The sequence below is a fragment of the Pseudopodoces humilis genome, chromosome 10 (assembly GCF_049639895.1).
Source record: "Pseudopodoces humilis isolate 2021_Gansu_Grassland_sample_001 chromosome 10, ASM4963989v1, whole genome shotgun sequence".
In the NCBI taxonomy this organism is placed as follows: domain Eukaryota; kingdom Metazoa; phylum Chordata; class Aves; order Passeriformes; family Paridae; genus Pseudopodoces; species Pseudopodoces humilis.
Window position 1 is genome coordinate 3595059 of NC_142209.1, and position 22436 is coordinate 3617494.

Below are 22436 nucleotides of genomic sequence, written 5' to 3' on the forward strand. Positions count from 1 at the left end.
TCATGAGCTGGACCAGCAGCTACGTCTGAATGTGTCTGAAAAACTGCACTTCCTTTGAAGATGTTTCCCCACTTCAAATGCTTCTACAGCTTAGGAAATACACAGCACCAAAAAAGCCCCAAGAGTCACTTAAACAAACAATGAACTTCCCTCCCCCTCTTTGTTTTTAGCACTGCCTTTTATTTTTGTCTTTATATTATTTTTGTTTTTATATTCAAAGATCTGTAGTTTTGGGAATGAAATTCTGAAGTCTGATACCAATTACCTTTTCCTGAGCTCTGTCCCTTTTTTTTTTTTTAAATTTTAATTTAGAAGTGCCGAGAGCTGAACTTCCAGGCACAGCATTTTTATTTATTTATAGCTCTTTAAGGCACAGAAGCCAAACCCTACACAGTTTTGTTGCTACTGCCACCATATCGTCCCTTTACATGCTGTGACACCCTGACAGAAGAGTGTGTCTCGTTTAAAAGCCCATGGTCTGACCTCCAGCAGGTCCCACCTGCCAGCCAGGGGCACCAGAGCACACACACACACACAAGAAGAATGTGAAGTTGTTCAGCCTGTTGCTAAACAGGCTAAAATTGTTTACCAAGATCTGAGGGGCTGCATGCTCCCTCCTACCTCTTGCTGCTGTCAAGAGTGAGTGTTCTGTTTAATTTTCTTCAATTTTTTTCCTAATCTTTTTCTAATTTTGCCATTTGTCTGCAGTACAATACTCTCCTCTGATTCACTCCTTTTTTCCACTACCTTTTTTCTTGCAGGGTCACTTAAAACAAGCTTCTGCACATTGTGTCTCAGGTAACAATTTCCCACACCCCCAGTGCTTCTCCTGGAAGAAATAGTAGCTTTGGTCACCCTGCCTCCTGCCAGGGGTCAGGTGGAAAATCTGCAGGAAAAGCAAGCCTAGCCCTTGGGAAAGAAACTCACTCAATGTGTGCTTAAACACTACTGACTGTAAAATAAATTATAAAAAATTGTTAGTGCTCCCTTGCCCTCTAAAGCCAATCACTAAACTACACCCAGGGATCCTGTACCAAGGGTAGCACTGGAACAGAAGAGAAGCTCCAAAAAAAGAGGCATTCTCCCCCTAAAATCTGTCACTAACAGCAGTTAAATAAAATATACAGTCCCTCCAAAGGACAAATTAATTTGACCTGCTGCTTGGAAATGCCCAATTACTGGAAGCAGTAGGGAAAACTTGGGATCATGATGGAGTCAGACTCTGTAGAAGAGCAGCAAGAGCATTATAAGCACCCATGATCTCCCCGTGGCTGCCCCTGCACATGAATGCTCTGGTAATTACACAGCACTCCTCATTCCAGAGCTCTGTACCAGTGGCATCCGCAGCACCACAGAAAAGCATCTCTCCAGAGGGTGGAGCAACATCACACAACTCATGTGTACCACAGGGCACGAGAGAAAAGATGGAAAAATTAAGGACTGGGACATGAAAGTTAGCCTGTACATCTCTTCAAAGGGTTCTTGTGCTTTTATGGGCAAACCCTGGCTTCTTGCTTTCTTTCATTTTTTAAAAATTATTAGAATTATTTTTCTATTTATTTGTAATTTGTCTGGATTTGTTTCCACATTTTGCTTTTTCTTTTCCCATCATTTAGAAATCCTCTGTTTTAAAATCAGGTTCTAACAGAAGGGTTAAAACTTTAGATTCAGCTCTGAAATATGGCCATAATCTGCCTATTTCTCCCAAAGAAGCCATTTTTAGTGATGCAGGAATCAGTCCCGGCATCTATTTTTATCAATCCTACAGCATGATGTATTGACCTCAAAAAAGATTTCTGAAATGCTCAAGAATCTGTCTGACTCAAGCAAAGACATCTGCTAAAGACTTAGGTAGAAAGAGTGAATGGGGCAATTAATAAATAAATTAGGGGTGGGAAAGCCAGATTATACAAGCACTTGGATTGATTCTAGAAATCTACCCAGATTCAGAAATTCAAAATGCAATTTGCAAAGTCTAGGGATAAAAGTTGTTTTCAAAAGGCTGTCACATTGAATAAAAATTATTAGAACCCCCTGATAATATTATGTGATTTCTGTTCAAATAACAGGACTTCTCTGCTACTGCTTTAGCTTGCCCATGCCACAGGACACTGGTGAGGAGGAACAAGTGAGATGACTGGAATTTTCAATGGTCAGATCCTAAACTGTATCCAGCTCACTGAAACATCAAGGAATTATTTACAATTTCAACTGAGAGAAAAATATAAAGCGGAAAAACCCTTCCATTCTTCACTGGGTGATGCAGGAGATCAAGCAGCCTCAAACATTCATCAAGAATTATTAGTCTGTAGCCAAAAGCACTTTACTGGACACCAAAGTACCTTAATGGGCACTAATCACTGCTAGAATGCATAGTCCTCTCCAGCTCTGAGGCTGCATTTGGGAATCCAGGATTAGTTTGCAGCACAGAGGTGCCTGGTAGAAGAGTTCCTGATGAACTCCAGTGGAGTTCAATAGCCCAGTTTTCCTCTGTAGCTTTATTGTTTTTCCTTTAAGTAAATTACCTCTCTCTGCTGAGCTGCTGAAACGTTTTTGTCCATTTTGCAGATAAAAATCACAGTTCTAATTCTTTCCTCCCCCTGTGCCATGAAAGAGGGATCACTGACAAAGGGTGGCAGGTTAATAAAATCCCCAGTACGTGCTTGGGCAGTGCCTCCACTCCTACTGCAAGAGCACTGGCTCCATCAAAGCCAGCACAGAGAGCAGCTCTGTATTACACCCAAGCTCCTCTAACTCCAGGCTGCTGCTGGGGGTAATTTGGAACATCTCCCGGGTCAGATTCAAAGCCAGCCCATCAACACAACAAGGATGTGAGCGTGACTTCGCTGTGTGAACCCAAATCCATTTTCCTGGCAAGCGACAGCAGCAGCATCAAGGAGGGTGGGAGGGCAGGGAGGCAGGAATGTGCACATCCCTGCACAGCAGAGACAGCTTTGGACATTTAATTTCATAGAGACTTCAAACTCGATGCACCTAATCCAATCTCATAAATACTTGCATTTTTGGGTTTCAATTTTTACTAAAACCATAAACTGATCAACAGCTAATTCTGTAAACAAATTCCAAACTCTGAGCCAGATCAGTACATTTAAGTTTAGCTCAACAGTTCAAATTAACTCTAGACAAGACAAGGAAATTCAGGCAGTAGGAAGGAAGGCTAATTTTCCATTAAGTGCTAAGCCAGTCGTTACTGATGGAAAAAAGGTAAGTATACATGGTTGGGTGAAGTATAATTACTTTTTGCTACAAGATAAACAACTAGAAAAGAAAAGCTACAAAACTGAACAATCCACAGTGAGTTCATGTATGATTTAAGGTAGATTTCTCTAAATAATTTAATAATTGGTGTTCTTGAGAAAACAAAGGATAATCATAGGGTCCTTTATAATAAACCAAGATTTGGTTAGAACACAGGCAACAAATCTGCCCCAGATGGCCCAAGAGCCACCAGTTCTTAGAAATTACTACATTGCATAACATGCTCTCCCTTACAAAGTGTTCTTTATGCTCTCAATATAATATTTAAAAATCACTAAAGTGATTTTTTTTTTTTGTGTGTGTGCTCTGGAAGCAGTGGGCAGGGATCTAATATACATTTTCAAGGGGAAAAATAAAAGCCATAATGGATTATGGCAATATTAGAAGGCTGAGATTATGTGTTCTTACTCCTTATCTCTGCCCTAAAAAGGTTTAAGATCTAAACAGATAAAATTTGCTTCATGATGAAACTCAGCTTTCAGCACAGATGATCTGTGTGCAAGGGAATAAAGTTTCAGCAGCATTCAGAACAAACCAAAATCCTTTGGCTTCGCTTGCGTTAAAGAAGAAGAAAGATAGCAGCTTGGCAATTTTCTGTATACAAATAACTCCAATTGCCCAGGGGAATGTCACTGAGATGCAGGCATCCTGTTTGTTACATCTAGCCTCCCTGGAGTCAGCTTTAATTTCAAGCTGAGTTGTCTAAACTCTTCATCCTTCCAAGGCAGGCAAATTGCACTGTACATTGCCTAAATTTCACATTACTTCAGGGCTTTTCCAAAAGTTTCCTAACCTCTTTTGTGGATGCAAAAGATAGCAGGGCACTTTTCACACAGTAGATGTTTCACTTTGTAGCCTGTAAAGTTGTCCAAGAGCAGCTGGAATCCACAGGAGGTTTTTTAAAAGGCAACTCATGGTTTGCATGCATTTGCATTTTGGGATAGAACACGATAGGTAAACAATGTCATCTAAAGACTTAAAAGTTTTAGAATTTCAATTGATCTTGGCAAAGTTACACTCCCTACTACTCAAGTCAGAGCAGTAAGAGATTGTGACCCAAGGCACCAGGCAGTGAAGCAGGCAAAGGCTGTAGTAGTCAGCAGACCCTTGTTTGTGTAATAACATGAGCCACAGGCTTCAGATCCCAGCAAGCTAAAGCTCCCACGCATGGGCCCTGGCAACTCTGGCAGAAGTTCCGGGCTGAAGGGGAGCAGAAAATGGAGCCATGGGGCTCAAAATGCATGGGATCACCTGCAGCCTGTGGAAACACTGCGTGGTGTCACGTCCCACAGGGTGTAGAACCGTGCTCCCTGTGCTGACCTCAGTCCAGCATCACCTTGCAGCTGCTGGAGGCACTGCAATTGAGGTTTGTGGTACAAAGCACAGGTGAAAAAGAAAACTAAAATCCCCAGCCACTCACTGAGGCTTGCTAAATTACATGATAAAGGGAACTGGCAGCAAGGCATCTGATTCTCCTGGGTCTGCAGAGAGGAGGATGGGAATCTCTCACAGGTACACAGAAACACGCTCGTGCAAGCCCAGGTGGGGCAAACCCAGAGAGCTGCAAACATGTCAAGTCAGCACATCTGAATCCACCTTCCTGCCAGAGATACTGCCAAACACACCCCTCAGTCTGAGGGCTAAACCCAAGCCCTGTTTTGTATCCCTGCCATACATAACAATTGACAGTAGGTGGGTATTTTGCACATGGCAGCAGGGTGAAAAAGCAGACAGTGCTACTGGGAAAATTACTTCATCAAGACACATCATAAACCCCTACAGAGGAGATACAGGGAGCTGTGAAGTTTCATCCCTACTTTCTAACAGATATTCTTTGTAGGCCAAGCTGAGTGGTGGAAGCTGAAGGACAGCCCTCTTGCTGGCACATAGTTTTCTTAGAAGTTGCAGGACTTTACATCAAAAACCTGCATATCTCCTAAGATGAACATGAAAATCTTTACTGAGTGTAAAGACTGGTGCATTGCAGATTCTTCCATTGAGCAGGTCACAAACAATCTTTTTTCTTCCAAAACAAACTGTCTCACTCTCCCCACCTCTAAAACTAGTAACCCTCTCCAGGTATTTATCCTAGTTCTTACTGTACAAGGATATTAATTATGTGGTGAGCACAGAGTGTATCTGTTTTTTCTTTCATCACAAATACTCATTCCAGCTGGAATATACAGAAAGCAAAGCTCAGCTTTAATAGTTTTAGTTGTAAACAACTTTGTCTTAGAAACAGCAGTTATTAAAATCACCCCAGGAATCTTTTTAGCTCTTGTCTGTTCTCTCCTGCCAGGTTTTTACCTGAAGGAAGAGCATGGGCTGGGTATTGGAGCAATCCTCCCCAGGCAGGAGGGCTCAGCAGAGACTTGCAGGATCTAAGAGGTACACACCAATGAAACCAGATGCTGCTTAACTCATCTTCTATTGCTCACTCCAATTCCAAAGCCTCTGGAATTTTAGAAGAGGACAGAGGCAGGATTGCTGCCCAGCTAACTGCTCACCTGGTAGCAATGCAATTTGGGCCTGGCATCAAAACAGAACAGTGCTTCATTTTCAATGCTAGTGGACTCAGGGTGAGGACAAAAGTAAAATTTTCAAGGAGCATCTTCACCTCTGACCTCCTTTCAGCAATCTTTTTTCAAGAGAGGCACTTTCAGACTGAGAGAAAGCTGGGTTAACTTGTTTCAACAAGTGAAACAGTCTTACTTTGCTTCTTGGATGATTTCACCTCCAAATATAAAAAGAAGACTTATTTGCATCACCACTAGCCTTTCTAAGCATCAGAGGATCTCAAAAACTCTGATGATGCTCTTTCCCAATACTTTAAAATTAAAAAAAACCAAAACAACAGCAACAAAGACCAAACCCCAAAGCCTTTCCTCACTTTCAATTCCTCCTGGTATTTTCACATATGCAGGCAAAGACCCCCTCTTATTAATGCCACAAAGCTGCCAGAATCCAAACTTTTGCTGTGTAGTCTCCTTAACAACTCATTTACAGTGAGCAGGTGGCAAGAAGGAAGCAGAGCAAGAGAGAAGACAATTATTTTGGGAAAGGAAGTGGTAACTGCTACTAGCCTGTCAAACAGCATGAATGGTGGAAATCTGAGTCATGCTTTTGCTGTATGAATGGGCTAATTCCAACACAGTATAATAAACAACCATCCCTTAAAAGGTATTAATCTCCCTAACAGGAAAAAAATACACCTGTTAGAAAAAGAGCAGGATCTGAAGCAGAAACAGAGGCAAAATAGAGATGGGCCAGCTTGAGTTCCTCTTCCTGTGACATTTAGGTGCTGGTCTTCAGGGCCTGCATCCCATTTTGTAACAGAATTGGCCCATTGCAAATAACATTTGAGAGAAGGTTAGAGGCTGTCGAGCTGGAGTTAGGAAGAAATTACCAGCTACATTTTTAGCCTTCCTGAATGGAGGCTCCTCTGAGTAAGTGCTGCCAAGATGAAATCCCAGCAAGTAAATGACATATTTAGAGTGTGCCTATTCACTCACAGAGGCATTACTACAATGATAGGGATTATGCACCAAGGAAATTTTATGGCATATATTTAATGGATGGCTTGCTGACACAACTTAGTGTACAGTGGATCTTCCAGACAGGAATTAAGAATCTCAGCATTAGCAACAACCTCACCACTGACAGCAAGCAGAGGGCAAGCTGCTAAGCTAGCAGCATATGCTGAGTGTCTCTGGAGTTACAGTTTTTAAATGATTGTATTAGTTTTCAGTGTTTAAACAAGTCACTTTCTATCTTGTGGGGTTTTTTTCTCCCTCTGCCCCTCTGGCTCTCGTTTGAGGGTGACCACAGTGGTTTCTGCCTGCACAGAAGGGATGGCTCAGCTGCTCTTCTGGCAGCTGCTGAACCATCACAAATTACGGCTTGCTGTACTGAAGTATGTGGAAATTGGTGTCTATCTTAGTCCATGGGACTGTAACCACGGTGGTGCAGCAGCTGCCTCCCAAACAGCTGAGCCAACCCTGCAGCAAGGGTGAAAAATGAAAGATACGGAGAGAATGACTTCAGCAGCCCTTGGATGAAGCACACTTGACTTAATGCTGAACTCTGGAGAGTTACACATCTCTTGCTTCAATTTCTCAGATGTAATGTGGGTAGTTCCTCTCCCACACACTTCCTAGGAATGGTGCTGCACGGATGTGTGCATAATTCTGTAAAGAATGCCACAGAAATCTGCAGAAAGGGTGCTGATTATGCAAAGCCCTTGAAGAACAGACACTGCTCCATTTGCTCCATTAACAAAAAGATTCTCATACATAAAGTTATAACTTTATTGCTACAAATGAAAAAAAAAAAAAGAGCCCCATTCTCTCCTTATTTATCCTTTTTAATAAATAAATCTATTAATTAATAAATCACAAGAGAGGTATGGTAACTTTACTTAGGGAAAAGAGCAAACACTATTGCTGTTCCTTCACCTCTGCACTAGAGTCATTCCTAAGGAGCTCTTCTGCAAGGAATAATTTCAGATATCACTGTCAGATGCAAGGCCTGCAGTTGCCATGTTATCCCCATGCTTCCCTAAGACAAGCTTGATACTCTTTATCAGCTCTGCATAGCAATTTCTCTACCAGATACTGTAGCTGCCTCTGCTGCGCCTTTCAGCGTTTGGTGTCCATTCCAAAGCTATTTTAGTGCAGTTGTTATCTGTACTGCTTGTGATACGTCCTGGCTGCCACCATCTGTTTCTTTCTCTGTATAGATGTGCAATGGCTCCCTTCACTAATGTGTCCTCTGGCTCAGCATCTTGTCATAAAGCTATTCCCACTGCTTGCTACCAACCCACTTTTTTCATTAGCAGGAATTCTGTAATCATGACAAGAGACATTTTTAACCAGGATGTGAGAACAAGGGAACTGCCTAGGGCACTGCATTCTGAGATTATATATGACCTTCCCTCCCCCTCACCCTCATCTATACTCACAGAAAGGGCATTGCTCAGTTTTTCCCTTCCCATTGCATGCTCAATTGCTTTGCCTACACACTCTGTGACATCTGCATTCACTACAGTTGTACCTCTCACAGGGAGAAGACCATGTAGATATCTTGTACTTTTAATATATTCTTGTCAGGCATATATAAAATAACACACTACGAGATGCCACTTGCATCTAAAACTGAAGCAAAATAACACAGCAAGGCAGATACCAAAAAGCAGAGTCATCCATTCTCTATGGCCTTCAAAAAAAAATCAAGAATGTTACAAGGTTCCATTTATAAACATTACACTGGGATTTCCAGCTATTGAGATACTCAGTGAAGTCTAGAAAATCTACTCATTTTTTGCACATGGCATAGAAGAAGGCATTTAAATCTTAGATTTTTAAAAGTCTTTCTAGCTTGTGAAGCTATAAATAACATTCACTGCCTAGTGCAGACTGGCTGCAATACAATTCTTCATTCACCTCACTAACCATATACCTGGGGTAAGTATTTTGCTAACAACAATATGTAAACATGATTAATACCAGGTTTAGCTACAAACAAGAATGAACATTTATTCATATGGCAAAACAAGATGATCATTTAGAGGTGCATTTGAAACGCCACAAACAAATCCAGTCAGGGCTCTTTTCATGTCACTCATCTTAAAGTATTTTGCAGTTTTTCCTCCTAAATCTCCAACTTTGCCTTTTTTATTTTCAGACTTCCAATCTGGAAACTAAGAAATAAAAAAAAGAATCTTATCTGCCTTCCTCAAATAAGGAAAAGTTAAACAGTGCTATTGACAGGTACAAATAAATAAGCAATACAGTTGCAATGTGTTAATTAACTATCTACAAGAGTGGGATTTTCCTTGCTTGTGTAAAGTCTACTTGCAAAATAAAATTCTTAGTAAAAAAAAAAAATCCCAGCTGAGGCTGTGAAATGAAAAATACCTTATCTGCTCTTTACCTTTGATAGCAGTTATCAAGGCTGCTTTACTATTTACAGATGCATGTTTATGCCTCATAGCTCACTCTCCCAGGAGTGACATTTTTCACAGCTGAACCAGAGAAGAACTGCTCCTAAGTCTCACCAGCCTATGTGAAGGAAAGCTTGAAGGAAGAGAAAGAAGAGCTTGCTTGTGTGTGGTTGCTGCCTCTTCCTTCTTTTCTGGGAAGAGATGGAATGGTGCTCTTTATGCAGCCACAGGTGGTGTGGAAAGGAAAGGGAACTGGGCCAAACCTGGACTTGGGGAACCACTGCAACAAAGCTTTTTTCTGTCATTTTTAATACCAATCTTTTCTTTTGCTTTGTGTAAATTTCAACACGGATAATTACAGCCAACAGCAGGCAAATGGCTGCTTCTTTTAGGAACTGCACCCTGAACAGGCATGAGGTAAGCTAGAGAAAAACCTGTTACTCAGTGCTTGTTGTGAAAATATGAAGCAAAGGAAATTCCAGAGGTGAGGTAAAACATAACCACCTAACAGTTCTAAACCAGTGGGAACCACTTAGAGTCATCTGCAAGGGCTGCATTCCTACTGACCCGCATCCAGCAGCTCTCACCTTTCAATGCCAGGGCTGCCTACCTAGCGAGTTTAAAAACACAGCTACCAAGCTCCCCATGTGCCATGCTCCTCCAGCATTCCATAACCATCCCCCTGGTATTTGGAAAAGTCCTGGTTTTGCTGGAGGCAACGCCTGGGCTGCACGACCTCCACATCCCGCGGTGGTACCCACCCAGCCAGGCTGCTCTGGCAGGGCGCTGCCCTCTGAGAGCTCGAAGCTCAGCTGATTTCTTGTTTTCTCGTGGCTAAGGTTCTCTTACCTAGTTGGGCGGCCCCCTCTGCTGGGTACTCGGGGAACTGGCCCTCGGAGGGGACGCTGACAGTGCGGCGCAGGCAGCGCCCGCGGGAGGCATCCTGCGGCTCCTGGACCCCTTCTGTAGGTACCTGCAGAAAAAACAACATGCCAACAGCTGTTAACTCGCCACCAAACCACGCTGTTAATATGTCATCTTGATAGGGGATTTCGTTTTCTATTCATCTGCTAATAGCTCTCGGGCATAGTTTGGAATTTGTGGCTTCAGCACAAAATTCCACGCAAAACTTGGCAGAAATAAAACTTGGTGGACAAAGGCGCTGTCCCCAGGCTGCAGAGAGCCTCCTCCAAAGATTAAGAGCCCTGAGCAGCATGCTCATGGCCATGGTCCAGCAGATCTTGGCATGGTCAGGTACTAACTAAGCTCAGAATTGGTGAACCACTGGATTTGTGAGAGGCACCACCCGCAGCCATACAGGTACAGCGTGAGACCAGCCTGCTCTAAACAAAATACAACTGTGTGAACATGTAAAATGAGCCTGGTCAGCAGCTCTGCATCTCTTGGGACTGGACATGTTTTAAACAGTTGTATAAAGTGCTCTGTGGTCAGATAAATGGACTCATGGATGGGGAGGCACCAAAACACAAGTGCAGAAATAAATAGCATGTGAAGACCAAGGCAGACATCTGCAACCTTCCCAACACTCCTCAAGCCCCCGCCACTCCAGCAAGCAGCTCAGCAAAGCATTGAGGAGAATGACACAGCCTTGCAGAGTCAGGACTCTAATGGTGATTCAGCCTTTAGCTCTTTTTTTTTTTTTTCCCATCCAGCTTTATCCTCTTCTTTCTCTGTTGACACTTCATCAGCCTGGGAATTCTCTGACCCTGAGCTGACATGCTGAAGCTGCTGGCTCAGGACTGGGATCTGAGCAGTGTTAACTCTGTGATAAAAAGGTACATAGGGACAGTCCAGAAGCTGATAATTTTAGCAATCTTAGCAATTTTCATCACAGGTCACATTTCCATGACAAATTTCACAATTTAATGAGGGTGGGTTCAGAGCTCAGGTTCTAAATCCTCAAACAGCATCCCAGCTCACCTGCCACTGAACATACTTTTTAAGTATAAAAAGTCTGTATTAGGGATTTCTAGCAGTTTGATGATGAGGGGATTTCAGAAGAAATAGGAGTAAGAGCTTTCCAAGCATTTAATGGCTCTTAAAGGCAAACTAAGATAGTCTCTTTTAAAAAAATGCAGGTGGAAAAAAAAAATCTTCATAGCAGGTAAGATTTTTCAAGATTGGAAAGAGTGGTTCAAGACAAACTTGAGAATTTGCAGACTCTTCCGATCTAACAGTCAGGAAGTTTGGAATCCTGTCAGAAAAACAGTTAAATAATTAATTTTAATTTTTACCTTCCTTCAGAAAGGTTTTGACATGGAAATCCACTTTAAAAATGTTGACAGCAAACATTTCTCTGGGCTTTTGGAAATGAAATAATTAAGTTTGCTTGGGAATTGAGACAAATCTTATCTTTTGGCTGGGTTCAGCTTTGATACACTGTTTTTTACAGGTGAAACATGTTTGCTCTAAGACCCCCAACATGACAAATCCTTTGAGGAAGGCAGTGAGATCTGGGAAGAGCTTCCCCCAAGGCCCCACGCAGCAGTGTTTGCTCCTGCTGTTTTCCCTTGGGATCACCACTGTCATACCACTACTGGTGTCAGTCACAGGAGAGGGAAGAGCAGGAAAATACATCCCAGGTGTGCTGCTGCTGGCCCCTGTCACCAGCACCAGTTGTCACAGTGATTGCAGGTCTTTGCTATCCTTTGCCCTTGATTAAAACCACCTCTAAATCCAAGAAGAGAGATGAGGTTTGGGTGCAGGGAGGGAAAAGGAAGAATCTAAGTGAAAAGTGTTGTTCATCTTCATTTCCAAGTGAACACAAGACTAAAACATTCAGCAGGACTGCAGCCAAGTTGCTGACAAAGCCTAGCTAAAAAGCAGCCCAAAGCCAGGTGCAGCCATTTGTCACATCCCTCCAAGTGGAAGTGCTGTGCACGGTGCTGTCTGTCTGGAACCACTCCTCATTCCCTTTTTCCTTTTGTTTTAAATGGCTCTGATTTTACAGACACTTCTACTGTACCCTCACAGCTCCTCCCACCCGATGGAACAGGTTTCCCAGAGCAGATGGAAACATCCACACCTTCCTGACAGGGAAAACTCTTCCTTGTAGAAAAAACACCTGATTTGGATGGACATCAATCTATACCTGTTCTCCTTGACTAGGAAAATGCTGTTAATATTATCACACTGGGATATGCTGTAATAATTGCACATCTCCTATCACTCAGGACTCCTTATTTGCTAAGTCATCTCTCGTGTTCCTAAAGGGGTTAATTTTCTTTCTACTTACTTTCTGGGCATTGATCTCTTCCTTTCATTAATAATTTTCACTCTTCAGTCTCACCTATTCTCATTCTATGAAGTTGACAAGGTGTCAAGTAGTTAATGTTTTTCTACACTACACAAGGTGATTCTGCCAGACTATTCTTGTCTAAGTAATTACAGATATTTTTGGATCAAGTTGCACTTAAAAATGTCTCTGATTTTCAACCTACTCTTGCACGGCACAAAATTTTTATTGCATATACTTCAATCAAACTACCTTGACAATAAATCCATAGCGGTGGGACACTATGAGAAATGAATTTTCTCTACTACACTGTTTATTTCTGCAGTGTTCCACTGGTCTTAAAAATCTGCAATTCATAATGCTGTATTTTAGCAGCACTAACTGAAAAAAACTAACAATGGAGAACTCTTCCATTTACCTGTTTACATTTTATATGTTTTTCACTTTCTGACTTGGACACACATACTTGCAGAAAGATTTTACAAAGTAGTATAAGCACCCATTTCTGTTCCCTTCCAGACTCACACAGGCCAAGCTTCTCGGATGTTATTCCGTGAAGTAACAAAGCAGATGGACAGAGAATAAAATGAGAGGTTTCAGACTTACACCTTTCAAGTTATGTCAGCCTTATGATGATGCAAATGCTCCCTCTGGGCTGCAGCAAGGGCACCCTGCTGTTGCCATCTCTTTCTTCCTCCCACACACCCTCTTGCTCACTGGTGGGTGTCCTTCTGTCCTGAACATTGTTTCTAAGTTCCTTTTCAGCTGCCCAAAGGAATTCTGACCTACTCACTCTATCGGTAATGACAGTGTTCACAGCAGGAATCTCTTCTGCTCCTCTTGCCTACTGCCCAGTTTGAGTCAGCAGAACACTTCCTCCAGCATCACCTTTCCAATAATTTTACTCTGAACATAATTTTTATTGTTTTCTTATAAGTAACCTCCCTCTTCTTTGTTCACCTGGTCTTTGCTTAGGTCGCTGTGCCAGTGGTCCCACCCAGGAGCTTTTTATGATTCCCCTTGTACAGACTTTTCCATCATTACGCTCTCAACAAGCATCTCACCCCCACTGCTGCCTTAGGCCTTTGTGCACTCCTGTTTCTAGATCACATTTCATGGAGCGTCTTTCAACTCTCAATGACTTGCCAAGAAAAATTTAACTGCATTGCCTCCCCTCCCCTTTTTCAGGAAGGCTACAAAGGGATACTCCTAGTTCAGAAAAATTGGGAGAAGGTGTAAATCCAGAGTATCAGCCCCATGTCTCTCTCCTGACTGGCAGTCCTATACGTTGTGTCTTTGTGTAAGGGACTGTCTGCACACTGCTGTGTGTACAGACTCAGAAGCCAGACTAAACCAACCTCTTATTTTCCTACTGAGCACTCATGGCTCTGCAAGGAACTCCCTTTTTCCTTTCATTTCACAGTAGTCACAAATTACTTGAAAATCAGAATGGCAAATCTGACTCCAGCTACAGGCTTCTGAAACAAATCCCATTATCAGCATGCGGAGTCACACCTGACCAAAGGCACGTCTGCTTGGCCCATCTGCATGCAGCATTTCCCAAAACAAGCTATTTCTCACTGTGGTAGTGCAGGAAGATTCCTTTGAGAGCACACTGCAAGAATTTACACTACTGCTTGCTTTCTTGGGGTTATTGCTACACTTAAACCTCAGGCCCTTTATAGTCTGATACTGAATTTCCTCAGCTTCTGACAAAAAACAGTGTTTTTAAATATAGAATATAATGATGTGATACATTGGACTCCCCACATTGACTCCTCAGGATCTAGTCAAAGGACTCCTCTTACTCCCAGCAAAATGCTTTCAGCTGTCTGTGGTAGGAGAAATAAGAACCCCTAAGTGCATGATTACCACCTTCAGGTAACTATTTGTGATAGGAGCCTGTGTTTTTTTTCAATTACATTTCTTTAATGAGATGCATCTTTTTGGTCCATCTATGCTGGTACAGCACTGTTTTAGAAATGATTCTCACATCTCCTTAAGTTTCTTCAGTGCATACTTCAATTCCTCAGGTGTCAGTCCTGTCAGACTAGAAAAGGAATTACATAGTAAACAAATACAATTAAATGGGCCTTCCATTTTGCCTGTGTTTGATCACCTCTCCCACGCATCAGCATTAATGCTGTTCCCTTCTAATAACTCAAGTCCTTCTCCTTAAACCATTTCCTCCCACTCTCCCTATGCAAGGCAATATTTCATTGCAAATAAACCTGAGCACAGCTGACTAATATTTTGTTCTACACCAGAAAGAGGTCTCACTCTCAGTCTGCAACAGCCATATACAGAAGCTTCAAAAGAATCAAGAAAAACCACAAAAATTCGGGTCATCCCCAAATATAGGAGACTATGGTATTAGACTAAAACTTGTGGATAAAAAGCCTTCACTTTTCTACCTTTTTGCCTGCACTGACATAAAGAGGCAGGTTTACACACCTGTGGTGGCTTTAACTACCATTAAAAGGAGTAGTAAAATAGGAAGACACAGTGGCAGACAAACACAGGCTGCAGAACTCTGCACTCTGGCTGCTGTCACCTTTTCTATGCCACCAGCATCTGGGCCAGCTGGATAATAACTGTGTGCACAGTTACCCATCCATCCATTCACACACAGGATTGCTTAGCTCCCCTTTTTATAGAATGGTAAGGGGTTAGAAAGAAACTTAAAGATCACCTAGTCCCAAACCCCTGCCATGGGCAGGGACAACTCCCACTAGACCAGGTTACTCAAGGCCTTACCCAACTTGGCCTTGAACACCTACAAGGATGGGGCACCCACAACCTCCTTGGGCAGCCTGTTTCAGTATCTCATCATTCCTGCAGTAAAGAATTTCTTTTTAAATTCCCTCTTCCCCCTTGCACATGTTTCAAAGGATTCATGAGTGAAACAAAGGGGAGATGAAGAAAGCTGCCTTGTCCTTTTACCAATAAAGGCCAAGTACTGAGACTTGTGGGCTTGTCTCACCTCCTTCTCCCTGTTGAGCAGCACCAGCTGGCTGTCTGTCAGGATGCAGTATTTCCTCTCCCATGTTGTCATCTCGGTGTAGGGGGACTGGCCGCAGGACAGTCTGTGGGTGGGTGGTCCTTTCACATCTGGCAACAGAAAACCGCGACGTTGTTAGCACGTGGCATTAACCACCTTCTTTGCTTTCACAGCTCTGCAGTGAGATCTGAACCAAAACTGAGCTCTGTGCTTAGCGGGGCCTGTTTCAGCATTTTAAAAGGCAAAATGGAAATCCTGGGAGGCACCCATGTGCTATGAATATTTATTTACTTACGGCTTAAAAAATGGCAATACCAGAGATGAGTATAAATGTCTTTGTCAAAGGCTGAAATATATTGAAAAGACCAAGAGCTCTTATGAAAACTTAATCTTTCTTCCACTCCCTCCTCAAAACCATGGTTCAAAGGGGTATGGCCCCGAATGTACTCTAAATCTTAATAAAGTGGATTATTTGAGACTAAGGATAGAGAGAGATATAGGAAGGAAGACAGAGATCAAGGAAGGCAGGCTTGAAGAAGGGAAGGAAAAATTCAAAGGGATGGGCATTTAATTGAGAAGGGCTTACTAGCACCTTTTGGTGAAAAACCTACTTGATGAAATTGTGCATTTTCATTTAGCCACAGACATTACAGCAACAAAAACTCATACTTGAAAAGAACCCCAAACAATCCCCCCAAAAACCACAGAGCCAAACCATAACCCAACAGTCCTGATCTATTGAAATTTATTTTAAAATCAAGTCTCTCATGACTGAGCTGCATATGACATTGTGCCTGTCACTACTAACAGGACTCCTTCCAACCCAACCCATTCTAGGAATCTGTGATTCATCTCTTTGCAAAGTTTTGATAAAGTTCTGGTTGTTTTGTAAGATTAAATTTCATTTTTATCTTGCACTCTAGTTCTGTACAATTTGCTTGCAATAATTAAAAATCATCCATTCTCAATGTAGACGCTGTAGATACCTCAAGTCCCAGGGGTCTAAAACAGAGATTGCAAAAATCAAGGCACTTCCTACAGAGGAGTCCAGGACTTCCTTTAACTGTTTCAGGAGCAAAGTGAGTGTTCACACCCAAAATGTTTTGTAGCACTACCTGCCTTTTAGCACACCTAGGAATACGCAGAGATAACCCAGCTGCTTCTCGTGGCTTCTCCCCAGCATCACCACTAGAGGCCAGCGAATCCTCAACCTCTTCCAGGGAGAGCCAGCCCAAACGCCAGCGTTAAACCTGGACTGAGGAACCCCTCCCAACTTATCTTCCTCCTTGCAGACCCTGCATGTGCCCCCTCTTTATCAAAAGCACTGCAGCATCTTCATGCTCTCTTCCCACAACTTTGCCTCTGCATTGCAAGGGATGTGTCAGCTTCTAGAGACAGACCTGGAAGACGGCTTTCAGTGCCTTGCTCAACCTCACATTGCATTAGGATTTTTGTGATCATTCAGGAAAGTGCTTGAAACAGGCAACCTTTAAGCAAGAAAAAGGAGAGGGCTGCATGGCTCCTACTGCTCTGAATAATGAAGAAGTGCGCCTTTGTACCCTTAATGTCAGGTAAAATAACTCAGGGAAGAAGCTGAGATGCAGAATCAGGCTCCGCACTGTTACTTCTCTGACACAACTCAGTTTGTGGGAGCGACAACCAATGCTGTGTGTCTCAAAATTGCCCCAAACTCTATTTAAAGTGTAAGCATAATGGAGGGGAACCACCATAAACTCTGTGAAGCAAAAGTGCATTTGTACAAACTCCTGGAGCACAACAAACTCTGTATTAGTCCATTTTATAGACATGAACCCTCTAGGTAGATTTCTGGCATAACTGCAACTCACATTTATCATGGTGTCTAACCAAAAACCAAACCAGATGTAAAATAAAACCACTGCTGCTCCTGCTTTGACCTTGGCTTCCCAAACAGCAGCACATGAGCCTTATCCCTGTTTAAGCATGACAAACCTGACAGAGAGTAGAGGAGCGAGAGGGGTGAAGCCATGAGCTCCTGGTATGAGTGTGCAACAGAAATGGGAAGATGAGATCTCTGGGGATCTGGTCTCCTGGGTAAGGAAAGCACGTGATAAATCAGCAGGGGGAGAAAAGGATGAAGGCGTGCATGCCCTGTCCTGCTCATGTGGGTGGGCTGGCAGGGAGAGTGCCTCCAGCTGCTGCACTGAGCAATAACCAAGCAAGCCATGTTTGGAACTGCTGGTAAACTTTCTGATGGCAAAAGAAAACCCTCCTGGGCTGTCGGCTCCAACGCAGAATCTGCAGTCACGACTTGCCCAGCCTCAAAAGATCTTTGTGTTATAATTTCTACTAACTACAGGCCTTGGCAGGATACCATCCAATTGATCCATGGGCTGCACAAAGGAATTAAAGAACAGAACGACTTCTTCCACTGCAATAACAACTCCAGGACTTAACTGAGTCATCAGGCACTGGGAGCCAGCCATGGCTCTGTTGCCAAGTGGGTTGGCTACGTCAGAACAGCTTTCCACAGGCTGCTGGCAGAGTGACACGCCATGCCGGTGTCTGGAGCTGTCAATCACCCCCAGAGAACACCACAGTGATAATATTTTGTGTTTGTATTGGTGTCCTTTTGAATGCGAGCTGGGGCACAGCCCCACCGCCCCTGCAAGCCTGACCAAGCGCTCTCTTCTGCAAGCTGCAAACTACACAGATGCGGAACGCGTGTTCCCAGAAAACTCACGGCAACAAAGACCTCAGTGCAGCTCTGGTGCGTCAGTCCCACCTATTTAAATTATTTCTCAGCTCGCCCTCCTGCATGGCTGATATCTTTGGAGCCTCTCACAACAGCTGTGACTTCAAAATTTATTCTGAAGTATGTTACCAGTTTAGACAGAAGACTCTTTGGGACTTTGCACAGTATCACATGCACACTTGGTCGCCTCACAAACCCTGTTCTGCTTTCTGGTACTCTTCATCTTCGGTTTTCATTTTACCTCTTGGCTCCAACTCTTCAAGTGAATGTAATAAAACCCACCAACCTCTTCCACTAAAGCCCCATGAAACTAATTAAGCACCATAGCTTGAATCATTCTCGAAGTGAATTGCAAGGAGTCCATGTGTAACTAGGAACATTGAAACTTTTGGGAAAGACCGCAGGTTAGGTCTGTCCTTTCTAACTGTGGGGCTACTCTCTGTCAGCTCATACAGCAAGGCTGGAGCTTTGGAGATGAAGGATCACCCACTGATGAATGCAACTTCAGACAGGAGCTAGAGAAGAGATCAGGGAGGTGCATCTGAAAGCTCTGAGTTTGCAGATGTTACAAGTGGGATGGGCTCATGCAGCCACACACCTAAATAGGCGAGTTCTGGTGACAGAAGATTTCTCTCAGGTCTGATGCAATCCCTTCATTCTGCAGCACTACAATGAGGCATTCAAGTAAGCAGATCAGCAAGTCTACACATAGGATTAAAGGTCAGGCCTTATGTGCCTTCAAATGCTAATATCAGTTAAGTAACAGCTTGGAAAAAATCCCCTTCTTGGTACATCCCTGCCGCTGCCTCCTGCCACATCCGACGTCACTGAAGACTGGAAACTGTTGTTTTTCCTCAGGGCTCTGAAATGCCACTAGCCATGTTATAAATATCCACAAAGCTCCCTTTCTTTCAGTCAGATGACAACTTGTACCTTATTATTCTTGAAGTACAGGGCTTATTTTTAAAGAAGGGGAAAAATAGAGGGGCAGTGACTCCATAATCACATATCAACAACAGAAGTGTTGAGTGGTGCAGGGTGAGGAAAAGCGGAAAGCGGCAGCCAGTGCCAAGTTAATCCCCACAGACAGGATAAGACATCTTAGGAAAACTGATAGCAGTCCAGTAGTATTTATGGAGCAGAGCAGTCCTATCAGATGGGAACATTTCTGAAAGCTTCCATTTCAAACATGCAACAATTATTTTCCTTAAAATTCCAAATGCGTTCATGAGTGGAGAATATTTTCCAAAAAGCAGGCAATGGGCAGAATCAGAGAATTATTTCCAAGAGATGGTGTTCCAGTGTCATTCAGTCCCCAACAGCTCTCCTAAAACCAGAAAAGCGGCATCTTCTCTCCTCAGAGCTAGTGAAAGGACAGAATTACCAGAAATCAAGCCAACAAAACTACATTAAAGGCAAATTCATGCCTTCAGTCTCTGCCAAAATGCACTCTCTACTTACCATCAATAAAAACACAGAAATAACCCTCCATCCCAGTGATGACAAGAGCACCCCTGGCATGCCTCAGAGCTCTTTTTTTTTTTTTGAACAGCACTATTCCTATGGTGAAATCAAGGGCTAACTGAAGTACTTGCCAAATTTTCCTCGACTTTATTAGGGTCCGTATTCTGTTCCTAGTATTTCCAACAAGGAGCTGCCAAGCAGCTGAGTAACTAATGTGCTGGCCAAGTTTGTATGCTGGGAGGAATTTTTTTTCCCCTGAAGAGAGATTAGTAGGAGCTCTAACACCTTTTGACAACAGGTCTGCTTGCCCAATGTCAATGTTTCCATAGTGTTTTATGTGCTTACCATAGAGACAGGATGAGAGAAAAGTGTTTTAGGTAAGTGCTGTCATCTGAGAGCTTGTCAAAGCCCCAACCTACCCAGCTGTGCATGACCACACAGTCCAGTTTGAATAGCCATCAGTTCCAGCCTTGATAAAGCAAGCTGAGCAGAAGTTGAAACAAGTCTTACTACTGACATGAAGCTTCAAAGATAAGAAAGTCCTTCCACTAAACTTCCACCATCTCAAAGCTCATGAAGGAAAGGGAAAGATGTGGCAGAAAGGGAAATACAGTGTCTCAACATGCTCCATTCCCTCAAACCTTGGAATAAGGCAGGATTTCTGCAAAAGAAGTCAGTAATGAGTGAAAATAAACAGCAACAGCGGCTCTGTGACACTCAACAGGGTGTGTATGTGCACTCAGTTCAGACAGCTCCTGATGCTCAGATGAAGATCTGCAGATCTGCACAGGCATTGGAGCAGTCCTGGCCCAGCTGCAAGAGGACAATCTCTCAACATCTGCACAGGGCAGAGGATGAGAGAGGTCAGCCACTGAGGGGCTGCTAGGGAAAGCACAAGCAAGGCAACTTGTAGTTTCTCCCATGCTGATATAGAGCTTTTGTTTGCATTTCTTATTTCTCAAACCAGCTCCCAGCCATGTGCAATGGTTTCTGATCTGACCAAGACCAGAAAAGTGCAGACAGACACTACCAAAAACAACTGTCGAAAGAGAAACCCATCACAATGCACAAATTCACTCAGAAGAGGAAGGGACACTCCTCCTCCAAGTTTGTACAGACAACCACCACACTGCCCCAACACAGAAAACACAATGCTCATGACTGGTGGTATAATATTAGGAAAATTCAGCACATATTGTGTGTGGCAATGCAGAGACTCCCATGCTACAGAGAAAACATGATGCTCTGAGGGCTGATTAACTCTTCTCTGAATCACAACACAATTAGAAATATGACCAGCACACATCAGAAAAAGCACCATGAATTTTGCCATTTTGTTTCAAAGCACGATGAGGCAATGACTGCAGGTTTTCTAGGAAGCTTCTCATAGCTACTGTGAGATCCAGCAGTGCCCACTTGCCCCTCTAAATCACTCTGTGGCATGGCTCCCATTTCAGCTAAGAGGTGCCTACATTTTCATGGTCAGCAACAGGCCCCTGGTGAAGCAGGTGGCATTTTAAGTGTAGAAAGCATGAGCAGATCCTGTGGGATGGGAGGCACGCCATTTATGTAGGATGTTATTACAGAGATAAGTATCTGGTGTGAATTCTTCCTGCTACATGTAGCAGCCACACTCAGCAAAGCTCAGTACACATGCAAGGAGCAGCCCTCAATTCAGCTGAATCCCAGTTGCTCTCCTCCAGCAGCTGCATGCAATGATAACCAAATTCTTATATGGGAATCTAATATGCTGGGTAGGAGGGTAAGGAAGGCTTAGTCAAACCATCAGGTTTCAGAGATCTCAGAAGCTCTCATGCCAACCGCTTACAGCCAAAACACTACCTGGAAAATCCATTCTGCACAGAATAAAGTCATAAAAGGTTTAAGTAGGTGAAAACAGTATTTTAGAAGCTGGCAGAAGCCATGACCGGTGCCATGACTTTCTCGGATTCCAACACGTTTGGCACTGTAACACACGTTCTTCACAAGATCTTTAATTTTTCTAGTATAGGCCAATCTTGCCAATCTAACCTATTAACTTTCCACTGCTCTTTTATTGAGTGGCAGTGATCAGACACAGTCTCAAGACTGGTTTTCCACTCTCCCAGTGAAGAATGTCATGAGCCACAGAGAGAATAAAGTAAAAACTGTTCAGTCAGGTGCAGTTTTCATGCCCTATATCCTCAAAGAAAAGTGACTGTGGCAATTTTCGTGCTTGTTGTGTCTGCTTCCATTTCCCTTCCATGAGTATGTCAGCTCTGGGAAAAAGAATCTCTTAAAATTTAGAGATGGGAAGTCTGAAAGTATCTGCTGTTCACTGCTTAGAGGTGAGGTTTGAAGGATTTTCACTTCCTCAGAATGAGGACTGTGTGTCTATTCTGCCCTCAGCTAAAGGCATAGCTTTTCCCCAGGAGCTGCCGGGAAGCTTTGCTGAGATCTGTGATGGGGTGGGAGAAGGGTCACCTTGCTGCTCGGAATTTCTCACATGCAGCTGTCTCACCTCGACACCAAGGAAGAAAGATTAACCTTTCAAACTCAAAGAGTGAGAATCAACATTTTGTCCACTACCAGAGCTACCAACCAGATTCTTAGATTTCCTATGGATTTTCTGCACTAAGAAAACACGTCTGAAGCAATTTTTAAGTGGGAAGGAATAAACCATCAGATGAGCGAATGCCTTAGCAGCCAAGGGCTGTCTCCTCTGCAACCAGCAGGAGACAAAATACAGAATGCTACTGTTCAACAAGCCTGGCATCTCCCA

The 22436-nt window shown here is 43.1% G+C and overlaps 1 protein-coding gene across 8 annotated transcripts in view; it reads right to left on the reverse strand.

Annotated features, from left to right (window-relative positions):
* The window catches only part of RASAL2 (RAS protein activator like 2), a 160523-nt gene that overhangs the window by 64011 nt on the left and 74076 nt on the right, over nt 1-22436 (reverse strand). For all 8 annotated transcript variants that reach the window (XM_088060159.1, XM_014257577.2, XM_088060155.1 and 5 more), the window contains exons 2-3: nt 15460-15587; nt 10070-10193 (exon numbers count right to left, since the gene is read on the reverse strand). In XM_088060159.1, the coding sequence (XP_087916285.1) occupies nt 10070-10193; nt 15460-15531 (196 nt within the window). In that variant the 5' untranslated portion in view covers nt 15532-15587. The remainder of the gene's footprint in view (nt 1-10069; nt 10194-15459; nt 15588-22436) is intronic.